Here is a 19,071-nt window from a genome sequence, read left to right on the forward strand (position 1 = left end):
TCCCGTAGCCTTCATACCTACAACTGGGTGCTGGCCTCTACTCTCCTGTAGCTTTCATACCTACAACTGGGTGCTGGCCTCTACTCTCCCGTAGCCTCCAGGCCTACAACTGGGTGCTGGCCTCTACTCTCCCGTAGCCTCAATGCCTACAACTGGGTGCTGGCCTCTACTCTCCTGTATCCTCCATGCCTACAACTGGGTGCTGGTCTCTACTCTCCCGTAGCCTCAATGCCTACAACTGGGTGCTGGCTTCTACTCTCCCCTAGCCTCCATGCCTACAACTGTGTGCTGGCTTCTACTCTCCCGTAGCCTCAATGCCTACAACTAGGTGCTGGCTTCTACTCTCCTGTATCCTCCATACCTACAACTGGGTGCCGGCTTCTACTCTCCCGTAGCCTTCTTACCTACAACTGGGTGCCGGCTTCTTCTCTCGCGTAGCCTTCATACCTACAACTGGGTGCTGGCTTCTACTCTCCCGTAGCCTCCATGCCTACAACTGGGTGCTGGTCTCTACTCTCCCGTAGCCTCAATGCCTACAACTGGGTGCTGGATTCTACTCTCCCGTAGCCTCAATACCTACAACTGGGTGCTGGCTTCTACTCTCCTGTATCCTCAATGCCTACAACTGGGTGCCGGCTTCTACTCTCCCGAGGCCTCCATACTTACAACTGGGTGCTGGTTTCTACTCTCCCGTAGCCTCAATGCCTACAACTGGGTGCTGGCTTCTACTCTCCTGTAGCCTTCATACCTACAACTGGGTGCTGGCCTCTACTCTCCTGTAGCCTTCATACCTACAACTGGGTGCTGGTCTCTACTCTCCCGTAGCCTCCAGGCCTACAACAGGGTGCTGGCCTCTGCTCTCCCGTAGCCTCAATGCCTACAACTGGGTGCTGGCCTCTACTCTCCCGTAGCCTCAATGCCTACAACTGGGTGCTGGCCTCTACTCTCCCGTATCCTCCATACCTACAACTGGGTGCTGGCTTCTACTCTCCAGAGGCCTCCATACCTACAACTGGGTGCTGGCCTCTACTCTCCCGAGGCCTCCATACCTACAACAGGGTGCTGGCCTCTGCTCTCCCGTAGCCTCAATGCCTACAACTGGGTGCTGGCCTCTACTCTCCCGTAGCCTCAATGCCTACAACTGGGTACTGGCCTCTACTCTCCCGTATCCTCCATACCTACAACTGGGTGCTGGCTTCTACTCTCCAGAGGCCTCCATACCTACAACTGGGTGCTGGCCTCTACTCTCCCTTAGCCTCCATACCTACAACTGGGTGCTGGCCTCTACTCTCCTGTAGCCTTCATACCTACAACTGGGTGCTGGTCTCTACTCTCCCGTAGCCTCCAGGCCTACAACAGGGTGCTGGCCTCTGCTCTCCCGTAGCCTCAATGCCTACAACTGGGTGCTGGCCTCTACTCTCCCGTATCCTCCATACCTACAACTGGGTGCTGGCTTCTACTCTCCAGAGGCCTCCATACCTACAACTGGGTGCTGGCCTCTACTCTCCCGAGGCCTCCATACCTACAACTGGGTGCTGGCTTCTACTCTCCCGTAGCCTCAATGCCTACAACTGGGTGCTCGTCTCTACTCTCCCGTAGCCTCAATGCCTACAACTGGGTGCTGGCTTCAACTCTCCCGAGGCCTCAATGCCTACAACTGGGTGCTGGCTCCTACTCTCCAGTAGCCTCAATGCCTACAACTGGGTGCTGGCTTCTACTCTCCTGAGGCCTCCATACCTACAAGTGGGTGCTGGCCTCCACTCTCCTGTATCCTCCATACCTACAACTGGGTGCTGGCTTCTATTCTCCCGAGGCCTCCATACCTACAACTGGGTGCTGGCTTCTACTCTCCTGAGGCCTCCATACCTACAACTGGGTGCTGGCTTCTACTCTCCCGTAGCCTCAATGCCTACAACTGGGTGCTGGCTTCTACTCTCCCGCAGCCTCAATGCCTACAACTGGGTGCTGGCTTCTACTCTCCCGCAGCCTCAATGCCTACAACTGGGTGCTGGCTTCTACTCTCCCGTAGCCTCCATACCTACAACTGGGTGCTGGCTTCTACTCTCCCGTAGCCTTCTTACCTACAACTGGGTGCCGGCTTCTTCTCTCGCGTAGCCTTCATACCTACAACTGGGTGCTGGCTTCTACTCTCCCGTAGCCTCCATGCCTACAACTGGGTGCTGGTCTCTACTCTCCCGTAGCCTCCATGCCTACAACTGGGTGCTGGCTTCTACTCTCCCGTAGCCTCAATACCTACAACTGGGTGCTGGCTTCTACTCTCCTGTATCCTCAATGCCTACAACTGGGTGCCGGCTTCTACTCTCCCGAGGCCTCCATACTTACAACGGGTGCTGGCTTCTACTCTCCCGTAGCCTCAATGCCTACAACTGGGTGCTGGCTTCTACTCTCCTGTAGCCTTCATACCTACAACTGGGTGCTGGTCTCTACTCTCCCGTAGCCTCCAGGCCTACAACTGGGTGCTGGCCTCTACTCTCCCGTAGCCTCAATGCCTACAACTGAGTGCTGGCCTCTACTCTCCCGTAGCCTCAATGCCTACAACTGGGTGCTGGCCTCTACTCTCCTGTATCCTCCATACCTACAACTGGGTGCTGGCCTCTACTCTCCCGAGGCCTCCATACCTACAACTGGGTGCTGGTCTCTACTCTCCCGTAGCCTTCATACCTACAACTGGGTGCTGGCCTCTACTCTCCCGTAGCCTCAATGCCTACAACTGGGTGCTGGCTTCTACTCTCCCGTAGCCTCCATGCCTACAACTCGGTGCTGGTCTCTACTCTCCCGTAGCCTCAATGCCTACAACTGGGTGCTGGCCTCTACTCTCCTGAGGCCTCAATGCCTACAACTGGGTGCTGGCTTCTACTCTCCCGTAGCCTCCATGCCTACAACTGGGTGCTGGCTTCTACTCTCCCGTAGCCTCCATGCCTACAACTGGGTGCTGGCCTCTACTCTCCCGTAGCCTCCAGGCCTACAACTGGGTGCTGGCTTCTACTCTCCTGTATCCTCCATGCCTACAACTGGGTGCTGGCTTCTACTCTCCCGAGGCCTCAATGCCTACAACTGGGTGCCGGCTTCTACTCTCCCGAAGCCTCCAGGCCTACAACTGGGTGCTGGCCTCCACTCTCCTGTATCCTCCATGCCTACAACTGGGTGCTGGCTTCTACTCTCCCGTATCCTCCATGCCTACAACTGGGTGCCGGCTTCTACTCTCCCGTAGCCTCCATGCCTACAACTGGGTGCCGGCTTCTACTCTCCCATAGCCTCAATGCCTACAACTGGGTGCCGGCTTCTACTCTCCCTTAGCCTCCATACCTACAACTGGGTGCTGGCCTCTACTCTCCCGTAGCCTCCATGCCTACAACTGGGTGCCGGCTTCTACTCTCCCTTAGCCTCTATGCCTACAACTGGGTGCTGGCCTCTACTCTCCTGTATCCTCAATGCCTACAACTGGGTGCCGGCTTCTACTCTCCCGAGGCCTCCATACTTACAACTGGGTGCTGGCTTCTACTCTCCTGTAGCCTCAATGCCTACAACTGGGTGCTGGCTTCTACTCTCCCGTAGCCTTTATACCTACAACTGGGTGCTGGCCTCTACTCTCCTGTAGCCTTCATACCTACAACTGGGTGCTGGCCTCTACTCTCCTGTATCCTCCATGCCTACAACTGGGTGCTGGCTTCTACTCTCCCGTAGCCTCAATGCCTACAACCGGGTGCTGGCTTCTACTCTTCCGTAGCCTCAATGCCTACAACTGGGTGCCGGCTTCTACTCTCCCGAGGCCTCCATACTTACAACTGGGTGCTGGCTTCTACTCTCCCGTAGCCTCAATGCCTACAACTGGGTGCTGGCTTCTACTCTTCCGTAGCCTTCATATCTACAACTGGGTGCTGGCCTCTACTCTCCTGTAGCCTTCATACCTACAACTGGGTGCTGGCCTCTACTCTCCTGTATCCTCCATGCCTACAACTGGGTGCTGGCTTCTACTCTCCCGTAGCTTCAAAGCCTACAACTGGGTGCTGGCTTCTACTCTAACGCCAACTAATGCACTTTCTATTTTTCTATGAATTCTTACTTCTTTCCCGTCCCTTCCTCACGTTATGTTCTTTCCTCCCAGACTCATTCTCCTCTGCAGCGCTTGTGAACCGCCTACACACTATACAAGCACCATTTTATGAGAGCCAAATATTTTCAGGCATAAAACTGCAGAGACCCAGCCTCCTCTCGAATCTTCAGTTACTGAGAACGACCACAAATGCTTTGGAAGTAGGTCAGTCTGATGCTCCGGAAACAAATCCAGCTCTAACCACAAATATATGTAAGCAGTGGCACAATATCCATCCGCTGACATCTCACACCATGGTCGGGTACCAAAACCTAAGCAAAGGTCAAGCTCTATTTACCACCAGCAAACACAATGAACTCCTAGTGGTAGAACAGTTAGCAGAACTTATATAGGCACTTTCCTCTAATTCAGCATCCACACAAAACCCCTCCTAATCCCTTTCCAAAGAGGAGGAAACAGAATTGAGAAATCCATCTCAGGAGCACCCCCAGCATGTTCAGAGATCAAAGTTTTAACATAAGCAGCCGGGACATCCCACCAAAAGATGCTGTCATGCCTCAGCCATGCTCTCCCAGGGCAGCTCTAATGAACATCTCACACTCCATCTGCCAGGCCCCCTCCAGGGATGGGAAGGCTGTGAGTCACCAAGAGAGGGGTTAGCGACCTCTGCGTCCGAGGGGTTTTACAGTCCTTGTTAAATTGTGGTTTACTGTCGAGCACTTAGGATCTCAAACATTTATTTTCTTTTTATAAGAAAAAGTCAGGTTCATATAAGCTTTACGAAAAAGTAATATTCAAAATAGTCACTTGTGTAAATCAAAGTGGGGTTAGAATCCACAAATAAATGTGTCAGTCCACACATACACAGGTAGAGGAATAGAGCTACCACAATATTGATGTATAAAAGTCATGAAATATGGTGCCTATTATCAGAATGTTTAGCACATTGGATCCAGAGTCATTAATCCGTTTTTAATTAAGTTTCTTTCAGTGATAAACATCTTCAAGTTAAGAAAAGTCTGCCTACATTTTACAATAAACACTTTCCTTTATGATACTGAGGTAGCCGATATTCCGGTTATTTATTTTTTTTAAATTGATATTCCTGTAGATCCCCTCTGGGATATGACACTGCAGTGCAATACCAGGCCTGGAATAAAGTGTAGTTATGCCGGTGTAACCTCGTTACGAGAAGTTCCAGGCACTGTGCTATAATGTAATTAAAGTCCGCTCATGCACAAATCCTATCGCGGGAACAAAGTGAATTAACAGAGCCGCAGTTGTTTGTGGCACTTGTTTTCATGATTTTTTTTTTTTAAGTCCTAAATGTATCCTTGTGTTAAAATGGACGCAAGGCCGCACTTTGTACAACAATATAATATATTGTGAGATGAAGTTTTTCTATTTTATGTAAATTTCTGTACTTTTGTTTCGTTTTTCTAAGATTTTGTGTAATTGCACAAAAGGAAATTAGGCAAAATTTACGCACCCCGAGGAAATCCCACCTAGAACATCCTAGGTTTCTTGCAGCCGGATATGTAGTGGCAGTGATGTGGGTTAACCCCAATAAAGACATTTGGAAAGGGATTGCACAAATCCCAAATGTACATAAGATAAAGGAATAACACTAGGGAACACCCAGGGTTTGCGCTTAGAGAACTGGCAAGAACTACACACGTTAACCACTGGTGGAAACTGTGGGCAGCGCCCAGTGCACTGGTTAAGAACCACTCCTGATAGCGGTACAGTCCATTCACTGTGGCCTGGAGTGAGAGAGAGGTGGGCCCGGTGTACAGATGTGTACCCCGATGGAGCAAATGTTCTTAATTTGTGAACAAAATATCATTTAAATAGAAAGTGCAAAAGTCTATGCAAAAGAACACATGAATAATAAATGCAAACTTTTGTAGATGGTAATCACACTGTTAGTAAATAGATGTGTGTTCTGCATAGGACAACTGACAGTGTGGTTCCCACCCGGAGGAGGGTAAATGGCAGTAAATATTACTCATGGAAAGAACTGTCTGACCCGCATGATGAGGACGAAGTATCTTTTCAAGGGCTTGACGCGAGAAAACACGGAGTTCACCTTCTCCCAGGGGTTGGTGAACTCAGAATGGATGCAGAGAAAGGGGAATCAGACTAATGTATATTAGTTTGTGTTCCTACAGTAGAGGTAGGAGCATTCAGGACTCTTTTTTTCTGAGACTCGTAGGGTAACCTCCAGTGGTTAATTTGTAAATAAAAACGTGCTGGTGCTCAGAGCTTTTGTCTGAAACTAGCGGTTCCTGCAATTATATGTGCGCCGTCTCGGGCCTCTTTAATCCATTTACAGCCACTCCCTGCCTTTCATCTCACTATTGGAGCTTTCTCCCTTTGTCAGAATTATCCATCTTTTTCTTCTTCCATATTTCCCATAAGTATCCTTTGCTCGCAGTTAATGCCTGATGCAAAAAAATAAGTGCTGGCCACCTTGTTTTGAAATATCATCTAATGAATATCTGAATTTGTAATGATGATTACTAAAAGATTATTATTAATTGAATAAAACAATTTAAACCCATCAAAATTGTTAATACAACCCATTACTCGTCACCAACTCTCTATCTTTTATTGTGGAATTCGAACTACACTTCCCTGTTTATGGTGTTTGATGAATAAGATTGCTCCTTTTAATTTCTCTTTGTCTAGGAACAACAGTCTATAGGGCTGGTGGTGGGGGTTATTTAATGATTACAGCCGAAGACTGGTAGACAAAGTTTGGGTTGCGTCACCCCAAGGTCTATGAATCAGGAGTCTTCATGTCCACTGTTCAAACCTTACTTTGCTGTAGTCCTGACAGAGATGCACTGGTTGTAGCCCTACTCTGCAGGAACTGACACCACAAGGACACCCGAAGCCCTGCTCATTTAATGAAGGCCCGCCCCACAAAACTGCACTCGAGCACTAGAAGAAAGTAAGAAACAAACAACAAATGGGGCTGTGAACCTTAAAGTTCAGCGGTGGGAAAAGAACGGGTTGCCCTGATGTGCCTTCAACATACACCCGAAGGCAATAGTTTCAAGAGTAAAACAAAAGGTGTAATATATTTACATAAAATAAAATTCAAAGAATGGTCATCCTGGGAGCATTTCATCCTCTGCTTGGGCCCAACTCAAGGCCTCACACCCCTCGACCAAATCACACACAAGTAATACTCCTCTAACTGATACAAGAACAGTGTAACTGCACAAAGAGAACCTTTTAGCTTCACAAAATGACACTGTCACCGCCTGACTTCAGTTTGACGTGATGACAAAGTAGTGAAATCACCCACCTACCCCAGACGTGAGCAGGGTCTTGGCACATGGGACCCCCTGAAGGGCATTTACTGGCCCATATCTAATGTGGCCCCTGTTAAAGCCAGAGGGCCTTACGCAATCATACAACTACTCGCAGAAGGCCCCCGAGGTGTGGTGTAAGGTTGGGTGGAACCGCACTTCAGCTACGAGCCACCCCATGTCCCCAGAAACCTTGAGGTAGAATGATGCAAGGGGGTCATGGGACCCGAAAGCGGACATATGCTTTCTCTTGACAACATTAACCAAGCAAACTGGCCAACATTTAGCAAATAACTTAAAAACGACCCTTTTCTAACCACCAACAGCCCCTCCTTTCCTCTGGTAAAAAAACAACACAAAAGGTGCCTATTCTACGGTTTAGTTCCTTCATTTATTAAGAGGAACAAAGCAATGAACAGATTACAAGAATGCAGGTATATAACCAAGCGGTGGGGGACCTCTATAAGGCAATCAGGTAGAATCCAAACATGGGAAAAGGTGAGTTTCAATGGCTCGGTAGAGCAGAACAGTAAGGCTAGAGGGGAAAAGGGGTGAATAAACCGTGGAGCAGTAGAGAAGCAAAGAATTTGTAATTAGGAAATATAAGGGAAACCAGACTCAAAGGAAGTGGCAGATTATGTGCCGATGAGGAGATTTAAAATGGAAAGGACCATGGAAGAAGAGAACTTGAGTTCTGAATCCTGTGTTGCGCAGCTTTGGTTCTGATGGCAGCGTGCAGTGTTCTTGCATATACGGTGGAGGTGCTGGGGCTACCATGCAGTACGGTGACCACCCCACTCTAGATAACTAAGGACACATTTTATCAGGTTCACAAATTTTCACTTCCAGATCACTGTTGTCACTTGTGTTTGTCTAATTAGTTAAATGGAAGCAAAACAAGACTACAACACCCAGAATGCATCTAGTTATCCCATGTATGTCCAGGACTAGAAGCAGCCTCCGTACTGACCTGGACGGAGGTGGCCACTATCGCACGGTGCGCGTTCCATGGCTGGGCTAGGGGCTGGCAGTTACCCACTTAGACGAAGAGGGAGCCATCTTGCTCACTACTTAGGATCTTAATGTGATCTTATGTGATCGTAGACTGCGCGATCTACAAGGGGCGAAACAAGCAACAATACCTACTCTGACCAATTCCAAAATCCTGGTACACACATTCATAATGAAGTCCTCTCTCGCCGGGACTTATACTACGAAACGCCTACCAGAAAAAAGGCCTGACTTCAAACTGATCTGGGCTCGCCATCACTTCTACTCCACTGTTCTCTTTATGTTTGGAAATATTTTAATACTTCCTGTTATATGGAAAACACTCCACTGCACATGAGGCTAGTGTCTGCTGCTAGATAAATATTGTGAATTAAAAAAAAGGGAAAACATAATTGAAATAAGGGCAGGCACTGTAGCTGCCCTTGTCCTGCTGTCTGTGAAAAGATTCAGTAACAGGGGTGACCAAAGTCAACAAAGGGCAGCTGATGCAAGCCATCTACTGAGAACATCCACAGAACATACAATGACGTACAATGAACAAGAAAGGAAATTTACAGTGTCACCTTTAAAAACAGTACGGATCCAGCGCTCCTGGGCGTACTCTCTACACGCCTGACCTACAGCCAGACAATTCAATGAGGTTCTTGGAGAGTCATGAAAACAGTTCAAAATTAGCAGTCATGGGTGCAAAGGTATGAAAAGAAACCCAATATGCTGTCAAAGACAGTGCTCCACTGAATACTGAAGGGATCAAAGTCCCTTCTGTAGCAAAAACGAATATGTTCAATTAACAATGGTGACATTCTGTGGCACCTCTCGTCATAGTTTGTGCCACAGTATGACAATCTCAGGCAGAGATGCCAATGATGACCCACGAAGCAGGGCACACTCTGTACTATACCCACGTCTCCTCCAGAAGAAGCGATGAGAAAAACCATATCTGATATGAAACAGCCAAACACCAATAAAAAAACAAAGTGCCGAAAGGCATACATATACAGTTAAGTTCTCAATGAAGAACCACCACCACCACTCAAGACCACTTCCAAGGTCTACACTCAACCCAAGTGCACATATTCACTTGAAGTTTTGAAGGCCAGAACTATTAGCGTTGCCAGAGCACATTTTTCACGTTTTCATCTGAGCAATCAGTCTTTCTGCTTCTGCAAATCTTACCTTGCCCGGGTTAAAAATCATAAAGCATCCTCACTTGCCAGGCTGTCAATGTGCGCTCTAACAGACCATTAATAGCAGAACCATTTGTTGGGGCTCCTGAATTTACATTGCTCTTCAAATATTTACAGAAAACTGAGTTTGTTTAAACAACGAGCATCCAGTCACTGAGGCCTTTGGGACCAGCTCAATTAATAATCCCAGAGTTCCTCTCCTTATAGCCTTGCGTATTTATGGGTTTCGAAGAAAAGCGTGAGAAATAGTTTTGATCATTTTTTTTTTTCGCTTTTATTCCCAGTTCTCTTTATGTTTATGGCTGGTTCCAATCTGGCAATAATTAAAAAAGGTCTGCAAGCTTGGCTTCTTAATAATTCAATAATTCTCCAACAAGTTGATGAAAGTACTGCTCAAATGATACCACATGCTCCCAGGCCTATTGCCAAGTCGACTGAAAGGTAACGAGATGGGCAGGACTTTCATGACAGGACAACTCCTGTATAAGAAAATAAACAGACCCCATACAGTCCACCCACCTGCCCTGTCTGAGACACAGCTATACGTTGCCTAAAGTCTTAAACAACGGCTAGAGAACATTGCTAGTCTGGAACACATAGCCATCAAGAGGTCCATGCCTGTAGGGCAACAGGAACTTCCTCCACTGAGCCAGACGTGACCTCAGAGTGAGGTGGCATAGAGCGGATGCATGATGAGAGCACTGCTCTATCTAGCCCTGTCCCCAAGATGTCACTCTGGAACACATGACATCACCCAGGCAGGAGACAGGTCCTCCTGGCGTGCAACATTGTATCTGAGTACTCCGTTCTCCCACATTGAACAAAATATTCTTAAACCTACCAATGACCTTTGTTGATGTTAAAACATCCGGGGGAGGTGGGGTGCATGTTGGAAGGATGAGTTTTGGTTTTCATGTCTGAGGTTCCATTTTAATGGGAGTGCGTGCAGCATGTAGGCTCGAAGAGGCACGCGTTCCCAGCTCTGTATCCTGTAGTCACTTCTATGGTAACCAGAGCCACTGGGAGACATTCCCAGAATGATAGCAATCTGTTTGGTTAATAGCATCCAGTTTATTTACTGCAGATTATAAAACGCCAGGCATGCAGAGTCCGCTCCAGAAGCACTACAAATGTCCATTTGAGTAATAAAAAATTACTCTGACAATCTAAGTAAATAGGGCTTTTCTACTTTATCAGCTTGCAGAGAGCACACTGAGCTCCGTAGGCTGGATAGATGCTAAGAGTAAGGCTTTCATTAGTACAATTTGGGGGGTCTGCATATCTGGAGTTACATGGATCCAGGCCTCCATAGCACATCTCTTGGGTGATTCAACATCAAAAAGGAATTACTGCGGCAGGTGAATTCAGAAAAGGGCAGGATCTGTGTCAAGGACAGAGGATATTTTATGTCAGTGTGATGACGTGTTAATCGGAGTTGCCTACGGTGAGGTACACACTCATGCTATTAGGCCCAGTTCTGCCACCTTTCCACACCAAACACAAGCTACCTCTGAAAAGATGGCACAGATGAACCTTGTACAAATCAGCACAACTCTAGGAACTTCAATCCATCATATAAAGTTTGCAGAAAACATGGAAAATAAGGTCTTATTGGCAAATAATTCTCATTGTTTGCTTGCGAAAAGTAACAGATGTTCCCGGGCAGTGGTAGAGCGTGATTTAACACCTTTGAGCACCTTTAGCCAGAATACTGCAACAGTGTAGACCCAAAGAACAGCCAAAAAGAAATACAAGGTGATGGGAGGTATACAACTGTCCCACTGTAGAACTCTAGTTAGTTCTAGAGAGAAATGAACTCTAACATCGCCACGCATTAAAGAAAGAGACATATTCCTTTTTTAATTTCAGATGGGCAGAGCATCTCTTTATCAAGAGCAGAACGAGATCTTGAATATAATATTCAGAAGAGTGTCCTCCTTGTTGACCATGGACATCCTTTGAGGAAGAAGACTGTTTAGTCCCAAGATGTAACATACCCTCACCAAAAACACAGACATGCTCACTGACTTCTTGATCAAGAGATTGCTCCATTACTTGTGCTAGATTTTACACTGCACACAGGTCTAGAGGTAAAACAAGCTTAGGGTGCAAGAGTCTAGAAATGGATCATTGTCCCTTACTCTGAGAAGGTGATAGGTGTTGGAGGTGTGACCCAGGGCTTCTGACTCTTGTGTAGAAAAGTAGGGGACTACTTCTAAAATCTTTGAGGAGGAGAGTCGCCAGGGATCTACAAAGCCTAGCACCCCTCACAGTATCCACAGCATCTTTGCAATGAGGCTAGAGGATGCCAGAGTAGGCAAGGAGGAGGCCCCTGATACAGTAGCACATTTTAGGAGTAAAGTTGGCACCAGGGCCTGACTGGAGACGTGAGGAAGAGGAAATTAACCTGAAAGAGAAAAACATATTTTCTTTGTTTTTTTATGAGATTTCAACAAATGTCTGCATGGCCGTCTTGGTCCGAAAGGTTCAAAAAAGCCTGTGCATGCCAGAGAGGCTACCAGAAATTGAGATATTCTTTATGTATTTTTGGAGAGAGGAAAAGAGGTAGTTGGATGGAGGTTTCTCACACAAAGGGTAGCTTGGTGGTGACCAGCAACCTCCAACAAACCATCAACGCGTGGCAGAGTTTGGTTAGCAGCAAATAGCACAAGTTGCAAGATGTTTAAATAAGAAACTCCTAGGATGGAAAAATAAAAAAATTAACTTAAGAACCTGAAGGGCGGGGGATGAAGCTCTAATGAGGCTGCTTAGGTTACAGGATTACACTTCAGATCTGTAAAGGCAGTGTTCCAGATCTTCTCTGGAGCCCACGTTACCCCCACATGATAGGAAAAAAGCTGTAGTTAACTGGAAGAAGAGTAACTACCCCAAGTAATTCACAGCAGACACAGGAAAGACCTTGAGGCTGAGCTTCTGCTCAGTACCTGAGCCATATCACACCAATGTCTTTGAAATATTAGTTTAACGCTGGGACTGTAGCCGTACCTACAGCCTGTGAACAGTGCTGGAAGGTCAAGAATGCTTTGTTTAAAAAAATTAAAATAAAAAAGGAAATGAAAGAAGGGTAACTGCTAAACTTAAATAATGGGAAGATCGCTCACATACAGCAGAAAAGTTGGTAGGTGTGCACAACAGTTTAACTTCACCATTCACTGCATTCTTACTAATAAACACATTGAGAACAATTCACTATCCCTGAATACTTATTGGTCTCATAGGGTCATTGTTGTGGCTAATACACAAACAGTAGTTTTTAAAGGAAACGACAAAGGTTAATATATAAAAATAACACTACATCAGATAATAACGCCTCAGTTGTGTCCTTGGTTTTTGTGTTGTGCAGCCAACAAACTAAGGGGCATCTCCGCGCTCATTCGTCACAGCGCACCCCAAAGCTGGCCTAACTGAGGACTCTTTAGCAGCCTATGGAACAAACCCATCTCAGACGTTTGACATTTTTAAAGTACTTAGTGTGAAAGTTTTAATGAAAAATTGTAAACTTGAAATAGCTAAGTATCTACGTACTGTAAATTTGTCACAAAATATTTAGCTTGAAAAATAATGTAAAGAAATTAAGGCAAAACCTCCTTTTTATTCAGCCTCGACCTGGGCAAAAGTTTGACTTTGGCCCCTACTATGCCTTACAATTACATCAACTGAGAAGAGTTACAATTCAATTTCAACTTCTTCAAGGCAGGTGGTAACACTGGGTAGTGGTAAGTTACAGGAGAGTGCAAAGTTGGAGGTTCTACAAAATGAGAGGGCATACCAACAGTGTATCTCATAAAGTAGGCCATTTGGCACAAATCTGCAGGAGCCCTTGGGAATCAAACACTGCAAGAATCTCTAAAGCAACTCTCAACTGAACTGGGAGCCAATGAGGAAAACTTAGTAGAGTGGAAGAGTCTGGTGCTTTCTAGTATTGAAGGTCAAAGGACCCAAAGTATTTGTAACCCTCTTTAAGCACCTGGTGCGACCGACAAGCAGCCAAGTACAGACAGGAACTGTGTGGCGCTTGTGTGTGTCTCAAGCTGGTCCACAGAGGTGAAAGCCAGGTCAGATCTTCAGGCTACTTGCACAAGATTTATTTAATTATGATTTATATAAATGGGACTTTGATACCATCAGTGATTATGCTAAAGGTCTAGCATGGCTGCAAGTCTGTAGGTCAACGCTGGACATTTATGGTGAAGTGCAAGCAGGAATTGAGGAGATCATCTTCTAACATCTAAAATGGATTTAAATTTTCACCATTAGGCCTTGCGCTGATCGGATCTCAAGTGGCGTGAGGGGAGTGATGGCTTGCGATAACACCAGCTAGGATGGGGAATCTTACTGAGCGGTAAAAGTAGCATGTTAACACCGTTACGGCGGATGTCACAGTCTTGTGCAAGTGGTCAACTTTTTACTCCTCGCAATTAACATCACAAACATCCTATCAATAAAATAACTGAGAATTACTCACGCAGAGGGGGACCAAACAGCACAGTATCTAGCGCTTTCAACTGCAACTTCTGCCTGTGGCTCCGGTCGGTCATCTTCAGAACAGACCCCGTCATGGTGGCGTTGGTTATTGCCAATCTGTAGGAAGCAGGAAGGAGAGTGTTTCTAATATGGGTCACAGAAGGTGCCAATCCATGAATCACAGGGCTGGTAGCCTACAGACTACAACACAGTCAATGCCTTTCTGACCCAGATGCAAGATGAGCGTTTTACACAAAAACAAGCTAAACATCCAGGCGGACAATGTTGCTGAAGAGGTGCAGCACCCCTAGACTATGTCCCTGAGAACACATCAGGCTCGTTCAAGGAAGGTCACTTGAACCAGTGCTGCTGACCTGCAGAGGACGAACTGTGCACGATCCACCTGACAAACTCAAGCAACACCTTTCTGAGAGTTGGCATGCGACAATCACTTGGGAATCCCATAGAACAGCGGTTCCCAACCTTTTGACTTCTGTGGACCCCTACTTTGTTATTACTGGAACAAGGGGACCCCACCGAATCATTATTGTAATTCGGGGACCCCCAACTGACCCATTACTTAAAGATGGTGACCTAATCTGTTAATATTATTTAATTTTCTAAGCAGTCGCGGACCCACTGACGAGGCTTCGCGGACCCCCAGGGGTCCCGGACCACAGGTTGGGAACCACTGCCATAGAAGCTACTGTTAAAAGCAGACTTAAAATGCCAGCTTCTCCCTCAGTGGTGGTCCACCTGGCCACTTTACAAGAGATATGGTGGTAGATGACCCCATCCTCCTACACCCCCTGCCTTAAAAGCGTATTTCTCTGTGCAAAAGATGCAGAAGTGCAAGGCGCACTCTTTAGCCAAGTAATGAAAATGTCACTTACCCAGTGTACATCTGTTCGTGGCATCAGTCGCAGTAGATTCGCATGTTCTGCAATAGCTCGCCATCTGGTGTTGGGCCGGAGTGTTACAAGTTGTTTTTCTTCGAAGAAGTCTTTCGAGTCACGGGACCGAGTGACTCCTCCTTTTGTCTCCATTGCGCATGGGCGTCGACTCCATCTTCGATTGTTTTTCCCCGCAGAGGGTGAGGTAGGAGTTGAATTGTAGTAATAGTGCCCATGCAATGGAGTGACTAAGTATGCACTTATTTAAGGTTGAGATGATACATATATAAATAATTGAAGGTAACTTCCAAACTGCTACAGGCTCCCGGGGAGGCGGGTGGGCACATGCGAATCTACTGCGACTGATGCCACGAACAGATGTACACTGGGTAAGTGACATTTTCAGTTCGATGGCATCTGTCGCTGTAGATACGCATGTTCTGCAATAGACTAGTAAGCAGTTATTTCCCCAAAAGCGGTGGATCAGCCTGTAGGAGTGGAAGTAGTCTGAAATAATGTCCTTAATACAGCTTGACCTACTGTGGCTTGTTGTGCGGATAACACGTCTACACAGTAATGCTTGGTGAATGTGTGAGGCGTAGACCATGTGGCTGCCTTACATATTTCTTGCATTGGGATGTTTCCTAGAAAGGCCATGGTAGCACCTTTCTTTCTGGTTGAGTGTGCCCTTGGTGTAATGGGCAGCTGTCGTTTAGCTTTAAGGTAGCAGATTTGGATGCATTTAACTATCCATCTGGCTATACCTTGTTTTGAAATTGGGTTTCCTGCATGAGGTTTTTGAAATGCAATAAAGAGTTGTTTAGTCTTTCTGATGTTCTTTGTTCTGTCAATGTAATACATTAATGCTCTTTTGACATCTAATGTATGTAGTGCCCTTTCAGCTACGGTATCTGGCTGTGGAAAGAACACCGGAAGTTCCACTGTTTGATTTAGATGGAACGGTGAAATAACCTTTGGCAAAAATTTAGGATTGGTCCTTAGGACGACTTTATTTTTGTGTAGTTGTATAAAAGGTTCCTGTATAGTAAACGCCTGAATCTCGCTTACTCTTCTCAGGGAAGTAATGGCGATGAGAAATGCCACCTTCCAGGTTAGGAACTGTATGTCGCAGGAGTGCATGGGTTCAAAAGGTGGACCCATAAGTCTAGTTAGGACAACATTTAGGTTCCATGAAGGAACAGGTAGTGTTCTTGGTGGTATAATTCTCCTAAGGCCCTCCATGAATGCTTTAATGACTGGTATTTTATATAGGGAAGTTGAATAGGTAGTCTGCAGGTATGCAGATATTGCTGCAAGGTGAATCTTAATGGAAGAGAAAGCTAGGTTAGATTTTTGTAAGTGAAGCAAGTAACCCACTACATGTTCTGGAGTTGTGTGTAATGGTTGTATTTGATTAATATGGCAGTAGCAAACAAACCTCTTCCATTTACTTGCATAGCAGTGCCTGGTGGATGGCCTTCTTGCTTGTTTTATGACTTCCATACATTCTTGGGTAAGTTGTAAGTGCCCGAATTCTAGGATTTCAGGAGCCAGATTGCTAGATTCAGCGATGCTGGATCTGGGTGTCTGATCTTTTGGTTGTGCTGTGTCAACAGATCTGGCCTGTTGGGCAATTTGATGCAGGGTACCACTGATAGGTCTAGCAGCGTTGTGTACCAGGGTTGCCTTGCCCAAGTTGGTGCTATCAATATGAGTTTGAGTTTGCTTTGACTGAGTTTGTTTACCAGGTAAGGAAGGAGAGGGAGAGGAGGAAAAGCGTAAGCAAATATCCCTGACCAGTTCATCCATAGGGCATTGCCTTGGGATTGTTTGTGTGGGTATCTGGATGCGAAGTTTTGGCATTTTGCGTTCTCCCTTGTCGCAAACAAGTCTATCTGAGGTGTTCCCCAGAGTTTGAAATAAGTGTTCAGTATTTGGGGGTGAATTTCCCATTCGTGGACCTGTTGGTGATCTCGAGAGAGATTGTCTGCGAGTTGATTTTGTATCCCTGGTATAAACTGTGCAATTAGGCGAATTTGGTTGTGAATTGCCCAATGCCAAATTTTTTGTGCTAACAGGCTTAACTGCGTGGAGTGCGTCCCTCCCTGCTTGTTTAGATAATACATTGTTGTCATGTTGTCTGTTTTGACGAGAATGTATTTGTGAACTATTATTGGTTGGAAAGCTTTTAGTGCTTGAAAAACTGCAAGAAGTTCTAGGTGATTGATATGCAGTTTTGTTTGATGTACGTTCCATTGTCCTTGTATGCTGTGTTGATCGAGGTGTGCTCCCCACCCTGTCATGGAAGCATCTGTTGTTATTACGTATTGTGGCACTGGGTCTTGGAAAGGCCGCCCCTTGTTTAAATTTATGTTGTTCCACCACAGAAGCGAGAGGTAAGTTTGGCGGTCTATTAACACCAGATCTAGAAGGTGACCCTGTGCTTGAGACCACTGTGATGCTAGGCATTGTTGTAAGGGCCTCATGTGCAGTCTTGCGTTTGGGACAATGGCTATGCATGATGACATCATGCCTAGGAGTTGTAATACCATCTTTGCTTGTATCTTTTGTGTTGGATACATGCGTTGTATGATGGTGTTGAAATTTTGAATTCTTTGTGGACTTGGAGTGGCTACTCCTTTTGATGTGTCTATTATGGCTCCCAGGTATTGTTGTACCTTGCGTGGCCGAATTTTGGATTTTGTGAAATTGACGGTGAACCCTAGTTTGAAGAGGGTTTGTATGATATGATTTGTGTGATTTGAGCACTCTATTAACGAATGGGCCTTGATTAGCCAGTCGTCTAGATATGGGAACACATGTATTTGCTGTCTTCTGATGTGTGCAGCGACTACCGCTAGACATTTGGTAAAGACTCTTGGTGCGGTTGTTAATCCGAAAGGCAGTACCTTGAATTGGTAATGTATTCCTTTGAATACAAACCTTAGGTATTTCCTGTGCGATGGGTGTATTGGTATATGGAAATAAGCATCCTTGAGGTCTAAAGTTGCCATGTAGTCGTGCAGCTTTAGCAATGGCAATACTTCTTGTAGTGTGACCATGTGGAAGTGGTCTGATTTGATGAAAGTGTTGACTACTCTGAGGTCTAGGATTGGTCTCAGTGTTTTGTCCTTCTTTGGTATCAGAAAGTACAGTGAGTAAACTCCTGTGTTTATTTGTGTGTTTGGCACTAATTCGATTGCATTCTTTTGCAATAGTGCCTGCACTTCTATCTCTAGGAGATTGGAATGGTGTGTTGTTAAATTTTGTGCTTTTGGTGGTATGTTTGGAGGGAACTGTAGAAATTCTATGCAGTAACCATGTTGGATAATTGCTAGAACCCAAGTGTCTGTAGTGATTTTCTCCCATGCTCTGTAATAATGACCTATTCGTCCCCCCACTGGTGTTGTGTGGAGGGGGTGAGTGACATGTGAGTCACTGTTTAGTAGTAGGGGTTTTGGGGCTTTGGAATCTTCCTCTATTTCTAGGGAATTGCCCTCCTCTATATTGTCCCCGAAAACCTCCTCTATACTGTCCTTGGTAACTGGACGGTGTGGCTTGTGAGGTGCTGGCTTGTGTGCTTTGACCCCGAAACCCCCCTCGAAAGGGCGTTTTACGGAATGAGCTGTAATTCCCTCTGCTCTGCGGGGAGTAGAGTGCGCCCATGGCTTTGGCAGTGTCCGTATCTTTTTTGAGTTTCTCAATCGCTGTGTCCACTTCTGGACCGAACAGTTCTTTTTCATTAAAAGGCATATTGAGAACTGCTTGTTGAATCTCTGGTTTAAATCCAGACGTTCGGAGCCATGCATGCCTTCTGATAGTTATAGATGTATTAATTGTCCGTGCAGCTGTATCTGCAGCGTCCAGGGAGGAGCGGATCTGGTTGTTGGAGATGGCCTGTCCCTCCTCAACCACTTGTTTTGCCCTATTTTGGAAGTCTTTGGGCAGATGTTCAATGAGATGTTGCATCTCGTCCCAGTGGGCTCTGTCATAGCGCGCAAGTAGTGCCTGGGAGTTCGCGATGCGCCACTGGTTTGCAGCTTGTGCTGCGACTCTCTTACCAGCTGCATCAAACTTGCGGCTTTCTTTATCTGGGGGTG

At 46.2% G+C, this 19,071-nt stretch overlaps 1 protein-coding gene across 10 annotated transcripts in view; it reads right to left on the minus strand.

Moving 5' to 3' along the window:
• The window catches only part of STIM1 (stromal interaction molecule 1), a 390,030-nt gene that overhangs the window by 106,960 nt on the left and 263,999 nt on the right, over nt 1-19,071 (minus strand). For all 10 annotated transcript variants that reach the window (XM_069203714.1, XM_069203711.1, XM_069203713.1 and 7 more), the window contains one exon: nt 14,080-14,195. In XM_069203714.1, coding sequence (XP_069059815.1) covers nt 14,080-14,195 — 116 coding nt within the window. The remainder of the gene's footprint in view (nt 1-14,079; nt 14,196-19,071) is intronic.

This window comes from Pleurodeles waltl, chromosome 8, assembly GCF_031143425.1.
Source record: "Pleurodeles waltl isolate 20211129_DDA chromosome 8, aPleWal1.hap1.20221129, whole genome shotgun sequence".
Taxonomy (NCBI): Eukaryota; Metazoa; Chordata; class Amphibia; order Caudata; family Salamandridae; genus Pleurodeles; species Pleurodeles waltl.